Here is a 16,610-nt window from a genome sequence, read left to right as displayed (position 1 = left end):
TCCCAGCAACCCATCCCCATCCCGAGTGGGTTTTTTTTGACCCCTCAAGGAGGAGGGTTTAGACCTTTTGGCTCTTTTAGGAACAAGGCCTGGGCCTCCTCCTCCCCAGCAGGGGCAGCAGCTCTGAGCTCAGCTCACACCACCACACTCTTGCTTTTTCTCTCCATTTGTTTTGGTCTTCCACAAATCATTGGTTTATTAGAAAGGGTTCCCCCCCCCTCCCCTTCCCCTCCCTCCCCTCTCATTTTACAGCATATTTATTTATTTATTTATATATATATAATAGGACAAAAGTTAAATACAGGCTGCTGCTCCTGTTGGTTAATTAAGGACAGGTTAATTGTTTTAGCACTACCCTGGATGCCAAACCCCACCCTGACCAGGCCCCTGATGGGGGCCCAGAAGGTGGCACAGGGAGGCCAGAAGCTGGTGGAGCTCAGCACTGAGCCATGGGTGCTGTCTATAAGAGAACTCTGACTCCCTTTTCAGTCCTTCTTGGACCATTTTGGTCCAGCCCCACAACGTTTGGAGAGGGAAGAAGCTCTCATGGTTGACCCTTGTGGAGTCTCTGCCTTGCCTGGGAGAGGATGAGACCTTCCCCCCAAGGTTCTGCTGGTTGGGCAGGAGGGAGAGGGAGGAGGGAGGTTGCCTGCTCTGCAATCCAACCCCACCAGAGCACACCCTAAAGGTGCTCCCAGCTTGAGGGGAACCTGAGCTTGGTCTGCCTAAGGCAGTGGGGACACAGCAACAGCTTCCTGGCTGGCTGGAGGAGCTTCTCATGGTCAGAGGTGGACAATGCTGAGAGAACAGAGGGATCCCTAACACACCCCAGGGGCAGGCTGGGCCTGCCCCTGGGGTGTGTTAGGGATCCCTCTGTTCTCATGGATCTGCCCCCAAGCCTCCTCTCCCTGCTTGCTGCCTCCAAGCCAAACCTCTCTCTTCCTTCCCCAGACCATAGGGGGAAGCTGCAGGGCAAAGGCTTGAGCCCTGCAACCCCCCTGTGCAAAGCCAGGGGAAAGGAGAACCAAACCCACCCCAACCAAGGGGTAAACTAAAGGAAAGCAAACCAAAACTGAATCAAAACCCCCAAAGCAGGGAGGATTTGGTACCCCAAATCCCTGCCCTCCAGTGTCAGCTCCTGGCTCCTCACCCTGCTCCCAACAAGCCCAAGCTTCACTTGTGAGTTCCCCACCCCCACCCCCTTTTTCCTTCTTCAAGATGCTGAATGGAAATGGGTTTGGGTTTTGGGGGGGGTTTATTTACACTGTATAGAATCATAGAGTCAATAGGGCTGGAAAAGACCTCAGAGATCACCAAGTCCAACCTCTCACCCAGCACCATCTGATCAACTTAACCATGGCACCAAGGGCCTCATCCAGGCTCTTCCTAAACACCTCCAGGGATGGGGACTCCACCACCTCCCTGGGCAGCACATCCCAATGATGAATGTCTCTCTCAGAGAAGAACTTTCTCCTCACCTCCAGCCTAAACCTCCCCTGGCACAGCCTGAGACTGTGTCCTCTTGTTCTGCTGCTGCTTGCCTGGCAGAAGAGCCCAACCCCCACCTGGCTCCAACCTCCCTGCAGGGAGTTGCAGAGAGCAATGAGGTCTCCCCTGAGCCTCCTCTTCTGCAGGCTAAGCAACCCCAGCTCCCTCAGCCTCTCCTCCCAGGGCTGTGCTCCAGACCCCTCCCCAGCTTTCTTGCCCTTCTCTGGACACCTTCAAGTCTCTCAATGTCCTTCTTAACCTGAGGAGCCCAGAACTGGACACAGGACTCCAGGTGTGGCCTCAGCAGTGCTGAGCACAGGGCACAAGGACTTCCCTGCTCCTGCTGGCCACACTCTTCCTGCTGCAGGCCAGGATGCCCTTGGCCTTCTTAGCCACGTGGCTCCTGTTCAGCTGCTGTCCACCACTCCCCCCAGCTCCCTCTCTGCCTGGCTGCTCTCAGCCACTCTGCCCCCAGCCTGTAGCACTGCCTGGGGTTGCTGTGGCCAATGTGCAGCACCTGGCACTTGGATGTGTTCAATCTCCTGCCCTTGGCCTCTGCCCATCTGCCCAGCCTGTCCAGGTCCCCCTGCAGCGCTCTCCTACCCTCTAACAGCTCAACTCCTGCCCCCAGCTTGCTGTCAGCTGCATAAAACCTCCCAAAGCACGCATGGAAGCAGAGGGGAGGAGGAGGTGTGCTCGCAGCTGAGCTGGGAAGCCAGACAAGTGGAACCTTCACAAGGGGAAGGGGTGTTGGGTCGGTGGGGTGGGGTTTTTTTTCGTGTGTGTGTGTGTCTCTCTCTTTATTTTCACCTACAGCAAAAGATATTTTACACAGAAAGCCACCAGAAGGAGTCCCACCCAAAAGGAACTGGCAGTAAAAAAATGTTATTGCAGTATACTACAAACTGTAACCTCTTCTGCTTGGTTGGTTGGGTTTTCTTTATATATGAGCTACAAAAAGCAGCATCTTCTGGTTTTACAGAGTTCAGTGCAATTCTTTACATTACAAACAAAAAAAAAACCAAAACCAACCCCCCCCAAACCCCTCCCCCAAAAACAAAACAAAACTTCCCCCTCCCCACCCCCAAAAAAAATTTCCTATAAATTAAGAAGGAAAATCAGCAGTGGCAAGAGAGGGGAAAGGGGGAAAGAGAGAGAGAGACTTGACAGACCCCCCCACCCCCCCCAGCCACTCGTGCCCCTGCTCTGCTCCTCTGTATTGCTTCAGTTCCTAAGGGGTTGCTCTTCCCTCTCTCATCCCAGTGCCTCTCTCCCAACACCACAAGTGGAAGCCACTGATGGTTTGTTCCTCCCCCTGCTCTCTCCTCTCTCCGAGCCCAGACTGAAATCCCCAGCCCCTCTCTCTCTCCCCAGCCCTCCACCTGCAGGAGACAGAGGGAGAAGGGTGAGCGCCCTGCACACACACACACACACACACACACAGAGCTCCTCTCTGCCTTTGCTTCCTTCCACCTTCGCTGCTCGCAGCAGGGGAAGTCCCAGGCGTGCAGCCCTGGGGTGCCAAGAAGCCTCTGGTAATGCCTTCAGGCCTGGCCCAGCCCAAGAAGCCTCTGGTAATGCCTTCAGGCCTGGCCCAGCCAAAGCAGAGTGGCACTGCCCTTTGTCACCTCCTGGCCAGAGCCCCCCAGCTGGCAGCTCCTGGCCGGCTGGTCGCTGAGGCCAAGCCAGAGTCGCTCTTGCTGACTGCTTTAATTAGATGAACTCATTAGAAGGGTTTGGAGAGACCTATGAGTGAGCATGAAACCTCATTTAGCATCAGGCAGGAGGAAGAAGACCAAGTGTAAGAACCCAGTGTGGGGAGGGGGGGGAGCAAAACCAAACCAAAACAAAAAGGCCTTTCCAAGTGCCTTGCTGGTCTAGAGCTGCAATGATCCTTCCAGGACAGCGCTGCCACAGGCATGGAGGCGTCAGGGAGCGAGCCAGCCCCCAGAGTGGATCCACACCGCCACCTGCTGCCACCCAGCCCCTCCAGCCTTCGGCTTCTTTGGCTGCTAAAGAGTGAAAGGAAATTCTCCGGCCTCACCTGCCAGCTGGACCAACGTCAACCCCTGCCCACAACTCAACAACATTTCCCCTTTCTCCAAGGTGAACTTGGTTATTGTCCTTCATGTGCCGTGGCTGGGGGGATGCTGCAAGTCCTGTCCTGAGAAGATGGGGTGCAGCAGGGGGTGGAGGTGCAAGGCCGTGGCGGCGGCGGCGGCGGCAGGTCTGGGGGCCAGAAGGGTCGGGTACAGGGCGTGAGGGACGGGGTGGAACGTGAAGGGGCCGGGGTGGATGGCGGAGGCTGGAATGATGTGGATGGGGTGGCTGGCCAGGAAGGTGGCAGGGTGCCCGGGGATGATGGAGTGGGTCAAGTGGGACAAGGAAATGGGCGTCAGGTGGGGCTGGGGGATGTGGTGGACCTGAGCGAGGGGCTGGGGGTGGGGGTGCGGGTGGATGCCGATGGCGGCGGCGGCAGCGGCGGCGTGGTGCTGCAGGATGGCGTGCTGCACCGTCGTGATGGACGTGGCCGAGCCCCCCGCCGGCTGCTGGATGTGGATGGGCTGCAGGGCAGGTGCCGCCGGCGCCAGGGCCGCCGCCGAGGCGGGGAAGGTCTTGACCTGCTTGGCCAGCAGCTGCTGCTGGATGTGCTGCTGGGCGGCCTGCTGCAGCTTGCTGTACTTCTCCATCTCTTCAGGGGTGAAAGTGATGGGCTGGCTCTCCAGGGGCGCCAGGGAGGAGTCCTCTCCTTCCCGGTCCCCTTCGATGCTCGGCTCCCCGCTCTGAGGCACGTAGCCGGGAAAATGCTCAACATCTGGGACTAAGGGCATCATGCTGGTCTCCACCGGCACCGGCTGGCTGCCCCCGTCCACAGCTTCCAGCCCGTCGCCGTCGCTGGGATCCGAGAGGAAGCTGTGCTGCATCACCAGCTCCCCGGAGCCGAAGCACTCGGGCAGCACCGGCGCCTCCAGGGGGATGGACGCCACTTCCACGCTGGCTTCCTCACGCTTCTGCTCATCCAGGGGCTTGTCCTGGATCACCATCACCACATCCTCCAGGAGGGCCTGGCCTGCCAGCTGAGCCTCCTCCGTGCCCTGGGAGGCATCCTCTGAGTCGGACAGCTCTTGCTCCTCGCCCCTCTCCAAGCCGGACTCCTCGTATCGCTTGGTGCTGGGTTTCCGCACGGTCGGCAGCTTCCCGATCAGGGGCAGGACCGGTTTGTTGCCTAAGGAAGGAGGAAGTTTGGGGCCAAAGTAGCCCTGGGGAGGATCTTTGAGCTTTATGCCCACCTTGTTTGCCCCTGCCAGCATCTCATCAGTGACACAGGGCTTCTTCTCCACCTTCCTGGACTGAATCTTCTCCAGGAGGAGTTTAGCAGTGACAGAGTTCCTCTCCTCCGGGCTGCAGTCCCCTTCTGAGACCCTCCCCGTGCCTGAGCTGCTGCTGTTCTGCGAGAGGGAGCCAGACCCCTTCAGGTCCTCCCCTTTGCCATCCTCTTTCTTCAGGGCCGAGCCCTCGCCCCGGCCTGTCCGGAAGTAGTGAGGAGACTGCGAGCGATAGATCTTGGACCTGATGAAGTCCCTCCTCCCCGACCGCCTCTCTTCGGGGCTCTCGTGGCCCCTCGACCCCTTCCGCGACAGAGATCTCTGCGAGTGGCTCCTGGTGCTGCGGCTGCGGTCCCTGCTGTAGCTGCGGCTCCGCTTCCAGCTGCGCCCCGTGCCGCTGCGGCTCCTCCTCTTGCTGCGGCTGCGGCTGCAGCTGCTGCTGCGCGTCCTGCCCCGGCTCCTCGTGCGCGACCTGCGGCTCCGGCTGCGGCTCCTCGACCGGCTCCTGCTGGAGCTGTAGTCGTCTTCCGAGGAGGAGTACTTGTGGCGCTTGGACCTGTGGTTGGAGCTGTTGTAGTCGGAGTCGTCCTCCGAGTCGTGGGAGCGCTTGGAGCGGCACCGGGAGCGGTCGCTGTAGTCGCTGTAGCTGTCGTCCGAGTAGCTCCGGCGCCGGCTGTAGTGGCTGTGGGCCGAGGAGGCGTCGTCGGAGCTGCTGGAGTAGGACCTGCGGGAGGAGCGGCGGCGGCCGGAGCGCGAGCGGCTGCGCGAGGCCTCGCTGCCCGAGTCGTAGTCGTCGCTGTACTGCGAGGGGGACTTCTGGCGGCAGCGCTTGCGCTGGGAGCCTTCGTCGCTGTCCTCCTCGCCGCTGCTGGGCCGGCTCCGGCGCCCGGCCCTGCCCAGGGAAGGGCCCGAGCAGCGCCTCCTGGGAGCGGGCGGCTGCTGCGGCTCCGCTTTGTGTTTCTTGCCGCCGTGCTCCGGGCAGGAGTTGCTGCCCTCCTCTTTCTTCCCGCTGCACCCCTCCTCGGCAGACAGGGACTTCCTCTGGGACTCCTGGGAGCAGCGCTTCTTCCTCTGGGAGTGGCTGCACTCCTCGGGCGGGTCGGCTTTGGGCGCCCGCTCCGAGTCGGCCGAGAGCGAGGCTTTGCCCTTTTTGCGCCGGCGCCGCCTCCGCTTCTTGGGCTTCTCTTCCCCCAGGTCGCCCTTTCGGCCCTTCTCCTCCGCCTCCTCCTTGTGTTTCCGTTTGTGTTTGCCGGACTTTTTGTGCTTCTTTTTCTTTTTGTGTTTGTGGGACCTGCCAGACTTACCCTTACTGGGGAGGCCTTTCCCGCTCTCCTCCCCCTCCCCCTTACTAACACCGGCCACGGCGGACTCCTGCTTGCTCTGGGAGCTACAAGAGGACATGGATTTGCTTTCCACTTTGAGGGCAGAGCTGTTAGCCGTGCTTTCTGCCTCCTTGGCTTTGCCGGCCTCACCGGGTTCTGCATTCTGAAGGCTCTCTTTGCAAAGCCCCCCAGGCTCCCTGGCTCGCTCTGCCCCCCCTTTACCCTTAGCATCTTTGTTGCGGGACAGCTTGAAGTCGAAGTAGAGAGGGTTACAGCTGTAGGAGACCGACGGCTCTGCTTTGGTAAATATGAGGAGCTCTGAAGGCCACTGCAGAGTGGTGCTCTCATCTTTACTCAGAACAGGGAAAAAAGGTCCTGTTGGGTGCTTTGGTCCTTTAGAGGCATCTCTGCAGCCTGGGGCAGGCTGAGTGGCCTCTTTAGCAGCGTCTGGCTCGGGGACATCGCTGGCTGCAGGCTGCTTGCTGCCCTCCTGCGGGCTCACATTCTCCGGGGCTTCTTTTGGCTCCGTTTTGCTCTGCTGCGCTGCGGTTTCAGTAGTGCTCTGCTCCTTCTGCTGCCCCGCGCTCTCGGCAGCCTTCTCTGGGTGCTTGCCAGGCTTGGGTTTTGGAGAGCTGCCCTTCCTCGCCTCGGGGCTGGCCTTTTTGTTGGCGTTTTCAGCTTCCGTCTGCTCGGTGGCCTTCATGAAGAGGAGGAACTGAAAATTGGGCTTGACTTTGCAGTGGGCTGGGGGGATGTAGTGGTAGTATTCCGGCTCGACTGCCGTTGGTCCCTCTTCTCGCCTCATCTTTTTGAGTTTGGATAAGGTGGTGGCCAGGGAGCCACCGTCTTTGTCGTGTTGGTCATCTTCCTCCCCCTTGCCGTCGGAGTTGGCCGCGCTCTCGCCCTCGCCAGATTTCTGCAGGCTGCCTGCGTCTGAGGACCCTCTCTCATCGGCCTTCGCTCCATCTGCGGAGCTGGACTCCTCCACGTGGTCCTTGAAGACAGACGCGATGGTCTCCAGCTTCACCGGCGTCTTCTTGGCAAAGGAAAAGGAGACGCCGATCTTCTGCAGCGGAGTGCCCAAGGTGCTCTTGATGCCAAAGCTGATGGCTTGTGTCGTCTGGAGGGGCATTTGGCTGGGAGCGAGGCTGCCACCCGCTTGGCCTAGGAAGCCTCTGTCCATAGGCAGCTCGGAGGCCTGACCAGGAGCTGTCTGGACGAAGGAGCTGCTGTTGGCTGCGGAATCCTCCTCCTCTCCACCTTCCTCATCCACAGCCACCGTGGTGGTTCTGAACATGGGGCCACTTCCAGGAGCACTGTGTGAACAAGGGAGGAGAGAGAGAAAAGCTGACTGCCATCTGCACATCTCTGTGGTGGGAGTCATGCCTCACCTACAAGAGCCTTCTCTGCACTTCAAGTACTCTTGTGTCAGAAATACTTTGCACTAAACCAGCACCACACAGCCAGAGCAGTGCTGTGATGCTACTGAAGAGCTGCAGGTACAAAGCTGGACAAAGCAAGTTGGGGATGCTCTGTTTCAGTGAATTCACTCCTACCAACACCACAGCATGAGGCCAACCTTTTTGCCCTCCAAAGCTGTGCAGGATTAGAGGAGCAAGAGTGCCAGTGCAGAATCCTTTCAAGGGGATGGGGCCTGGCTCTTGTCAGCGGTGCCCAGGGACAGGCCAAGGGGCAATGAGCACAAACTAGAACCCAGAAGGTTCTATCTGAAAGGAGGAGAAACTTCTTTGGTGTGAGGTTGCTGGAGGCCTGGAGCAGACTGTCCAGAGAGGTTGTGGAGTCTCCTTGCCTGGAGAGATTCCAAACCCACTTGGCCATTGTGACCCTGGGCAAGCTGCTGTGGATGCCCCTCCTTTAGCAGGGGAGGTTGGACTGGATGATCCCCAGCACTCCCTTCCAATCCCCACCACACTGGGATTCCATGAAGGGCTGCAGTCCCCCCCCCGGACCCCTTCAGGCACCCCTGCTGCAGGGTGCTGAGGGGCGACCCCCACTCACCACTCCGGCTGCCGCCGCTGCTCCGCCAGCTCGTGCAGACGCCGCAGGGCTTTCTCCTGCTTCCGTTCATCCTTCCGTGAGCGCGAAGAGACGTTGCGAGCAAACTCCCTCTGCTTCAGGTCCTTCAACCTCTGAGGCAAACAGAAAGCAGGAAGGGATTAGAGAGCAGCAGCCTGCAGGGAAGCGTCCGAAAGCATCTCTCTGCTGCTGCTGCAGCGCCGGGGAAACGCATGGCCAAACCCCTCCCCAGCAGCATTTGTTGAGCTAGGATGGGAGCAGGAGCATCTTAGCTCAACAAACCCTCTGGGGCAGATGTGATTGAGCTGCTGGGAGGATGGTTAGGAGACAACTGCTGGTCAGCTTTTTGGCTAAGGCCTTCAAGCCTGGGTGTGTGCATTTCCAATCGGCAGGACCGGGACTCTCTTTAGCATGGTACAACAAAGCTGATTTCAAAGCAACAAGCAAGTTCTGGGAGGAAAAGTTCTGGGAGGGGAGGGGAGGGGAGGAGGGGAGGGAACCAAAACAAACCAAACCAAAAACAGAACCAAACAACCAAAACAAACCAGGACTCTTGCTGCTCTTGCAGGGTGCAAAATGTACTTGGGACAGGCAGCACAGGACAGAATCTTAATAGCATGGGGCTGAGGAGCAGAAAGGGATTAGCTGGTGCAAGAGTCACCCAGGTTATTTTTCCCCTCTTACAAAAGCAATGTACAAGTTACATTGGAGAGAAGGTGCCCCCCCCCAGAAAAAAAACATCCCCATGCAAGTGACTCCAAGTGAGCAAAAAGAATCAAGAACACAACATACACCACCAAGAGTGACTCTGCTTTCCTGACAGCAGCTCTGAGATGGGCTCTCCAGAACCAAAGTGTTCTGAGCAGGCAGTGGTGGGGAGGGGGTGCTGCAGGGGTTTAGAGATTTGAAAGGGATACAGAAAAACCCTACTAAAACCCCCGAAGGAATCTGCTGCTGAGAGAAAGTAAACCCAAACCCAAGGGATTTCAAACATCACTGAGGAAACCTCCAGCTCCAATTCCATCCCAAATCGAACATCCAAAGACTTCAGGCAGTGTTTGAAAGTCCTTGTCCCAAGCACTAGGAAAAGAGGCTGCTGTTTGCCCTCTGAAAACAAGGGAAGGCAGGGTCTGAGTGCTCTGTACTTTAAGTGACAGAAAGCAGCAAAGACAAACCTCTACCATCCCATGGGAGTCCTTGGCCTGGGTGTTGGGGTTTTTTTCTGGTGCACAATTTCAAAGCCTTTCCAAGGGCCCAATTACAGAGAGCAGCGTGTGCCCAGCTGTGGGAAAAGCTTCTGAGGCACTTCATGAAGGGCCTGAAAGGCTGAGGGTACTAAAAGCAGTAGGAAGAAAAACCTCTCAACCAAGGCAGCCCGGAGGTGCAGGATCTGGGCAGCCAGGAGGTGTGCTCAGAAGCTACCAAGGCTCTGGGCAGCCAGGAGGTGCAGGATCTGGGCAGCCAGGAGGTGTGCTCAGAAGCCACCAAGGCTCTGGGCAGCCAGGAGGTGCAGGATCTGGGCAGCCAGGAGGTGTGCTCAGAAGCCACCAAGGCTCTGGGCAGCCAGGAGGTGGGCTCAGAAGCCACCAAGGCTCTGGGCAGCCAGAAGGTGGGCTCAGAAGCCACCAAGGCTCTGGGCAGCCAGGAGGTGGGCTCAGAAGCCACCAAGGCTCTGGGCAGCCAGGAGGTGGGCTCAGAAGCCACCAAGGCTCTGGGCAGCCAGGAGGTGGGCTCAGAAGCCACCAAGGCTCTGGGCAGCCAGGAGGTGGGCTCAGAAGCCACCAAGGCTCTGGGCAGCCAGGAGGTGCAGGATCTGGGCAGCCAGGAGGTGGGCTGAGATGCCACCAAGGATCTGGGCAGCCAGGAGGTGGGCTCAGAAGCCACCAGGGCTCTGGGCAGCCAGGAGGTGCAGGATCTGGGCAGCCAGCAGGTGGGCTCAGATGCCACCAAGGATCTGGGCAGCCAGGAGGTGCAGGATCTGGGCAGCCAGCAGGTGTGCTCAGAAGCCACCAAGGATCTGGGCAGCCAGGAGGTGCAGGATCTGGGCAGCCAGGAGGTGTGCTCAGAAGCCACCAAGGATCTGGGCAGCCAGGAGGTGGGTTCAGAAGCCACCAAGGATCTGGGCAGCCAGGAGGTGCAGGATCTGGGCAGCCAGCAGGTGGGTTCAGAAGCCACCAAGGCTCTGGGCAGCCAGGAGGTGCAGGATCTGGGCAGCCAGCAGGTGGGCTCAGATGCCCCCAAGGCTCTCTGGGCAGCCAGCAGGTGGGCTCAGATGCCACCAAGGATCTGGGCAGCCAGGAGGTGTAGGATCTGGGCAGCCAGCAGGTGGGCTCAGATGCTACCAAGGATCTGGGCAGCAAGGAGGTGCAGGATCTGGGCAGCCAGGAGGTGGGCTCAGATGCCACCAAGGCTCTCTGGACAGCCAGCAGGTGTGCTCAGAAGCCACCAAGGATCTGGGCAGCCAGGAGGTGGGCTCAGATGCTACCAAGGCTCTGGGCAGCCAGGAGGTGCAGGATCTGGGCAGCCAGGAGGTGGGCTCAGAAGCCACCAAGGCTCTGGGCAGCCAGGAGGTGCAGGATCTGGGCAGCCAGGAGGTGGGCTCAGAAGCCACCAAGGCTCTGGGCAGCCAGGAGGTGCAGGATCTGGGCAGCCAGCAGGTGGGTTCAGAAGCCACCAAGGCTCTGGGCAGCCAGGAGGTGGGTTCAGAAGCCACCAAGGCTCTGGGCAGCCAGGAGGTGCAGGATCTGGGCAGCCAGCAGGTGGTCTCAGATGCCCCCAAGGCTCTCTGGACAGCCAGCAGGTGTGCTCAGAAGCCACCAAGGATCTGGGCAGCCAGCAGGTGGGCTCAGAAGCCACCAAGGATCTGGGCAGCCAGGAGGTGTAGGATCTGGGCAGCCAGCAGGTGGGCTCAGATGCTACCAAGGATCTGGGCAGCCAGGAGGTGCAGGATCTGGGCAGCCAGCAGGTGGGCTCAGATGCTACCAAGGATCTGGGCAGCCAGGAGGTGCAGGATCTGGGCAGCCAGCAGGTGGGCTCAGAAGCCACCAAGGATCTGGGCAGCCAGGAGGTGTAGGATCTGGGCAGCCAGCAGGTGGGCTCAGATGCTACCAAGGATCTGGGCAGCCAGGAGGTGCAGGATCTGGGCAGCCAGCAGGTGTGCTCAGAAGCCACCAAGGCTCTGGGCAGCCAGGAGGTGCAGGATCTGGGCAGCCAGGAGGTGGGTTCAGAAGCCACCAGGGCTCTGGGCAGCCAGGAGGTGCAGGATCTGGGCAGCCAGGAGGTGGGTTCAGATGCTACCAAGGATCTGGGCAGCCAGGAGGTGCAGGATCTGGGCAGCCAGCAGGTGGGCTCAGATGCCACCAAGGATCTGGGCAGCCAGCAGGTGCGCTCAGATGCCCCCAAGGGATCTTCTGGCTGCCTGTCTGAGGGAGCAGAGCTGAAGTGGGACAGGAAGAAACAGATCTGCAACCTAACCCCCAAATGAGAGGAATTGAATTGCCCCAATGTAAAGAGAACATTGCTTTGTGAAACAGGGTTGGGGGGTGGGGGGAGATGTGACAAGACAGAGAGGATTCTCTTACCTAATCCTATTTGCTAAAGGCAGTTGAGCATGACCATCAAAAAAATAATGGGGGTGGGGGGCTGGGGGGGGGGGGAGGGGAGGCAGAGGAGGACACACAGAGAAAAATCAATGAATAAAAAACTCATCAAATTACAGCTACAGACACTAGTAGAAAGAAACTCACTCTTGTGATCTGGGCTCCCAAATTAGAAGGGTTTGCTTTCACTAGAGCAGCTGAGAACATCACATCACAAAGAGAAAAAGAAAGTGAAAAGGGGGAAATAAAAAGTATATAACAGGAGTGGAAGAGAGAAAGAAAACAAAAGGAAAAGGAAGGGAGGGAGGGGGGGGGGAAAAAAAAAGGCAGCATTACTACCCAGGCAGCCCCAGCCCTGCCTGCTCCTGCAGGCAGCAGGAGCTGAGCCACAGCAAAGCTCCAGGGGGAGGTGGGGAGCTGAGGGGAGGCTGCAGGAGAGAGGTGGGGGGGGGAACCACAGCCACACACACAGCCACAGCAATGATCCCACCTGGACCACAGAGCTACTTCATCACCAGGACAAGTAAAGGGCTCAAGGGGGGTGTTTTGTGGTGGATGTGGCCAAGAAGAGGCAATTTGGGTGGGTTGGTTGGTTGGGAGGGGGAGGAGAAGGCAACTCAAAACCAAACCAAAGGGGCTAGGCAATGCCAGCAGCCTTTTTTTTCCCCCTGCTGATTTCCAAAGCTCATCTAAAGCTGCTGCAGGAAGTTCAAGTCACCACCAGCTGACAGAACTATTTCACTGGGCTTGGATGCCAAGGCCCTGGGTCCCTCACCCAGCTGGATAAAAAACCCACCTCAGCCAGCTATTTACAACAGAGCTGAACTGTGACCTTCAACTGCCAGAGAGGAAGGTGGAACTGGACACCCCCCCCCCCCAAACACCTCCCTGGGAACTGCAATCACTGAGGGCTGGAAGGGACCTGTGGGGATCATCCAAGGCCCATGGAAGAGGCTCAGGGTCAGTTGGTAGCAGTGCAGCTCTGCCTTTGGTGCCGTGGCCAGGATCAGATGTCCAGTGCCTTAATGCTGCCCTTTGGGTGCCTCTGCTGGCCTCAACCTCCCACCCTCAACACTTGGAAGTGCTGAAGCAAATGAGCTGCCCTGGTGTACTGCAACACCCAGCCACACTCACACCTGGGCCTTCACAGACCAGTGGAATGGTGAGGGCTGGAAGGGACCTCTGGAGATCACTGAGCCCAAGTCCCCTGCCAAGGCAGAGTCACCTACAGAAGGTCCCTCAGGAACACAGCCAGGTGGGTCTTGAATGTCCCCAGAGATGGAGACTCCACCACCTCCCTAGGCAGCCTGCTCCAGGGCTCCATCATCCTTAAAGAAGTTCCTCCTCCTGTTTAGATGAGCTTCCTGTGTTCCAGCCTCTGCCCCTACCCCTTGGCCTGTCCCTGGGCACCCCTGAGCAGAGCCTGGCCCCAGCCTCCTGCCACCCACCCCTGAAGCATTGATCAGCACTGATGAGCTCCCCCTCAGGCTGCTCTTCCCCAGACTAAGCAGCCCCAATCCTCTCAGCCTTTCCTCATCACAGATGTCCCAGGCCCCTCAGCAGCCCTTTGCTGTGCCCTCTCCAGCACTTCCCTGTCCTTCTTTAACTGGGGAGCACAGAACTGGACCCAGGGCTCCTGATGAGGCCTCAGCAGGGCAGAGCAGAGGGAGAGGAGAGCTTCAGCCACCCCTGACCACACTCCTTGGTGCACCCCAGGATGCCATTGGCCTTCTGGGCCATGAGGGCACACTGCTGGCCCCCAGCACTCCCAGGTCCCTTTCCCCAGAGCTGCTCTCCAACAGATCAGCTCCAACCTGGGCTGATCCATGGGGTTGCTCTTCCCCAGCTGCAGGACTCCCTGCCTGCTGAGAATTCATTCCTCCCTAGCCTGGGGGAAGCTGCTGTGATTTCACAAAGCTGACTATAAAGGACTGAGAGACCTCAAGGCTGAGCCAGGGGCCAGAAGGGGCTGGCTGGGTAAGCACAGGACAGAAAAGCTGCACACCTGCAGCCTGCCACCTCCTTGGCAGTGCCAGAGTGGGGACACTGCAGCTCAGCATCTGTGACTGAGCTAAACTGAGGCTCCTGCTGTCAGAGGCCACGTCTCAGGTCTGCAGGGAGCCAAGCTCCACACAACCTGGCTGCACAGTGTCTGAAGGGGGCCTACAGGAAGGCTAGGGAAGGACTGCTCAGGATCTCAGGTAGTGACAGGACTAGGGGGAATGGAATGAAGCTGGAGGTGGGGAGATTGAGGCTGGAGGGGAGGAGGAAGTTCTTCCCCATGAGAGTGCTGAAGCCCTGGAATGGGTTGTGCAGGGAGGTGGTTGAGGCCCCAGCCCTGGAGGTGTTTAAGGCCAGGCTGGCTGAGGCTCTGGCCAGGCTGATCTAGTGTGGGGTGTCCCTGCCCATGGCAGGGGGGTTGGAACTGGATGATCCTTGTGGTCCCTTCCTACCCTGACTGATACTAGGATACTGTGATACTATGATACTTCTCCTACATAAATGCAGCCTGGGGAAGGAGAAGGAGGGACAAGTCCAGGCTGCTCCTCTGCAGCCCCCAACCACCACAGAGGCAGAGGCAGCTGGTTAGTGCTGAGCTTTGAGCACAGCCACAGCTTCTCAGACTCCCCATCAGAAGCTCTTCCCTCCCAGGGGATAACCAGTTAGCTGCTGCTAGGCCCAGCCTCCTCCCCAGCCCTAACTGGGCTGAAGCAATCAAGAGCCTGCTGCTGTCCACAGCAGTGAGGGGAGGGCAGGGAGGCAAGGAAATGCTCTGCAGCACACTCCAGGCCTGAGCCTTCCCAGGAAGCTATTGGAACTCCCATCTATTTAAGCCAGGCTTACACTAAAGAAGTTTCCACCTAATCCTCAGGCAAGCTTCATTATTTTAATCCTCCAAAATCCCTGGATTACTTTTTTGGGCCACAGCCTTCTGTGTGGCTGCTCACAGAGGCTGGACAGTGCTGAAGGGAGACTCCCACAGCTGCCCCTTCCCACCCCCCACCCCATGGAGATACTGAAAGAGGAGTTTCAGACAGAGCCACTCCACCACAGAATGGCCTGGGCTGGAAAGGACCTCCAAAGGTCACCCAGTCCAACCCCCCTGCAGCCAGCAGGGACATCCTCCTCTAGAGCAGGTTGCTCAGAGCCTTGTTGAGCCTGACCTTGGCTACCTCCAGGCATGAGGCCTCAACTCCCTCCTTGGGCAACCTGCTGCAGTGCTCCAGCAGCCTCATGGTAAAGAACATCCTCAGGGAGCTTCTCCCCCCATCAAAGGAAGGAAAAGAAGCCCCTGGGAACTCATCTTCCTGGGGGGAAATCAGCCTTTTCCAGTCTTCCCCCAGAGCTCAGCCAGCCCATAATGCCTGCCAGGGGATCAGAGCCACCAGCTGGAGGGGGCTGAGAGAAGGGTGAAGCAGCTGGTGAAGGGTGCCCCTGTACTGGGCACTGGTGAGGCCATACCTTGAATACTGCCTTCAGTTCTGGGCCTCTCACTCCCAGGAGGACATTGAGAGGCTGGAGAAGGTCCAGAGAAGGGCAACCAAGCTGGGGAAGGGTCTGGAGAGCAGGGCTGGGGAGGAGCAGCTGAGAGAGCTGGGGGTGTTTAGTTTAGGGAAGAGAAGACTGAAGGGAGACCTCATTGCTCTCTACAGCTCCCTGAAAAGGAGGCTGGAGCCAGCTGGGGGTTGGGCTCTGCTCCCAAGGAATGAGTGACAGGATCAGAGGAAATGGCCTCAAGTTGTCTCAGGGAAGGTTTAGGCTGGACAGTAGAAGAAGCTTCTTCACTGAAAGGCTTCTTAAGCCCTGGCACAGCTGCTGAGGGATGTGGTTGAATCCCCATCCCTGGAGGGGTCTAAAAGAGGCAGAGATGTGGTGCTGAGGGCCATGGTCTAGCCCCAGCCTTGGCAGAGTTAGATCTTAAAGCCTGCCAGGGGATCAGAGCCACCAACCTGCACTCAGTCAAACCTACAGCTTCATGCTACTGCAGGATTTACAACCCAGGCAGCCTTTTCCCCTCCCTGGCAGCACACTTTCTGAGGGAGCAGAAGGCTTCCCTGTGCAGCAAGACATTGACCAACTGGAGCTGACAGCCACCAGCAAGCCAAGAAGTCTTTTTTCCTTGCTGCTGACTTCCTCCAGCTGTAAGCAGGGCCACAGCAGCAGCAGGGCATAGTATCCTAGTATCAGTCAGGGTTGGAAGGGACCCCAAGGATCATCCAGTCCCAACCCCCTGCCATGGGCAGGGACACCCCACACTAGATCAGCCTGGCCAGAGCCTCAGCCAGCCTGGCCTTAAACCCCTCCAGGGCCGGGGCCTCAACCACCTCCCTGGACAACCCATTCCAGGGCTTCACCACTCTCATGGGCAAGAACTTCCTCCTCCCCTCCAGCCTCAATCTCCCCACCTCCAGCTTCATTCCATTCCCCCTAGTCCTAGCACTCCCTGAGATCCTGAGCAGTCCCTCCCCAGCCTTCCTGTAGGCCACCTTCAGATCCTGGAAGGCCACAGCGGCAGGGCCACAAACCTCCAGCACTTCAGAAGCTGGTCCAAATCCCAGCATGCCAGCAGCAGCACTTTCACCACCTCCCCCCACCCTCTCCCTTCAGCTGGGGCTCCATGAATTGCTCCCAAGCTGTGGTGGGTGGCAGCTAAGAATGCCTGCAGCCTGCAGCCCCGCTGCTGACAAGAAGTGCCTGCACTCGCCTGGGAGAGCTAAGGGAGCAGCTGCCTGCAAAGCCACAGCTCCCTCAGCACTCCAGCACAGAGAGGGCTTCAGGAATGAATGATTCTCTGCCCATCACTGCACAGCTCAGGAGGGGCCAAGTTGGCAGGGGAT

The 16,610-nt window shown here is 58.6% G+C and overlaps 1 protein-coding gene across 6 annotated transcripts in view; it reads right to left on the bottom strand.

Moving 5' to 3' along the window:
* Positions 1-2,575: 2,575 nt before the first annotated feature.
* Positions 2,576-16,610, bottom strand: part of GPATCH8 (G-patch domain containing 8) — a 117,644-nt gene continuing 103,609 nt past the window's right edge. For 5 of the 6 annotated variants that reach the window (XM_068167142.1, XM_068167144.1, XM_068167145.1 and 2 more), the window contains 3 exons: positions 11,920-11,969; positions 8,156-8,286; positions 2,576-7,452 (listed from right to left, as the gene is read on the bottom strand). In XM_068167142.1, coding sequence (XP_068023243.1) covers positions 3,615-7,452; positions 8,156-8,286; positions 11,920-11,969 — 4,019 coding nt within the window. In that variant the 3' untranslated portion in view covers positions 2,576-3,614. The remainder of the gene's footprint in view (positions 7,453-8,155; positions 8,287-11,919; positions 11,970-16,610) is intronic. The other variant, XM_068167143.1, reaches the window with a different exon arrangement.

This window comes from Melanerpes formicivorus, unplaced genomic scaffold (assembly GCF_026170545.1).
Source record: "Melanerpes formicivorus ecotype bairdi unplaced genomic scaffold, bMelFor1.0.p_v2 SCAF_113, whole genome shotgun sequence".
NCBI classification, from domain to species: domain Eukaryota; kingdom Metazoa; phylum Chordata; class Aves; order Piciformes; family Picidae; genus Melanerpes; species Melanerpes formicivorus.
The sequence above is the reverse complement of the archived record's forward strand: the minus strand, read 5'-3'. Positions and strand labels throughout refer to the sequence as shown.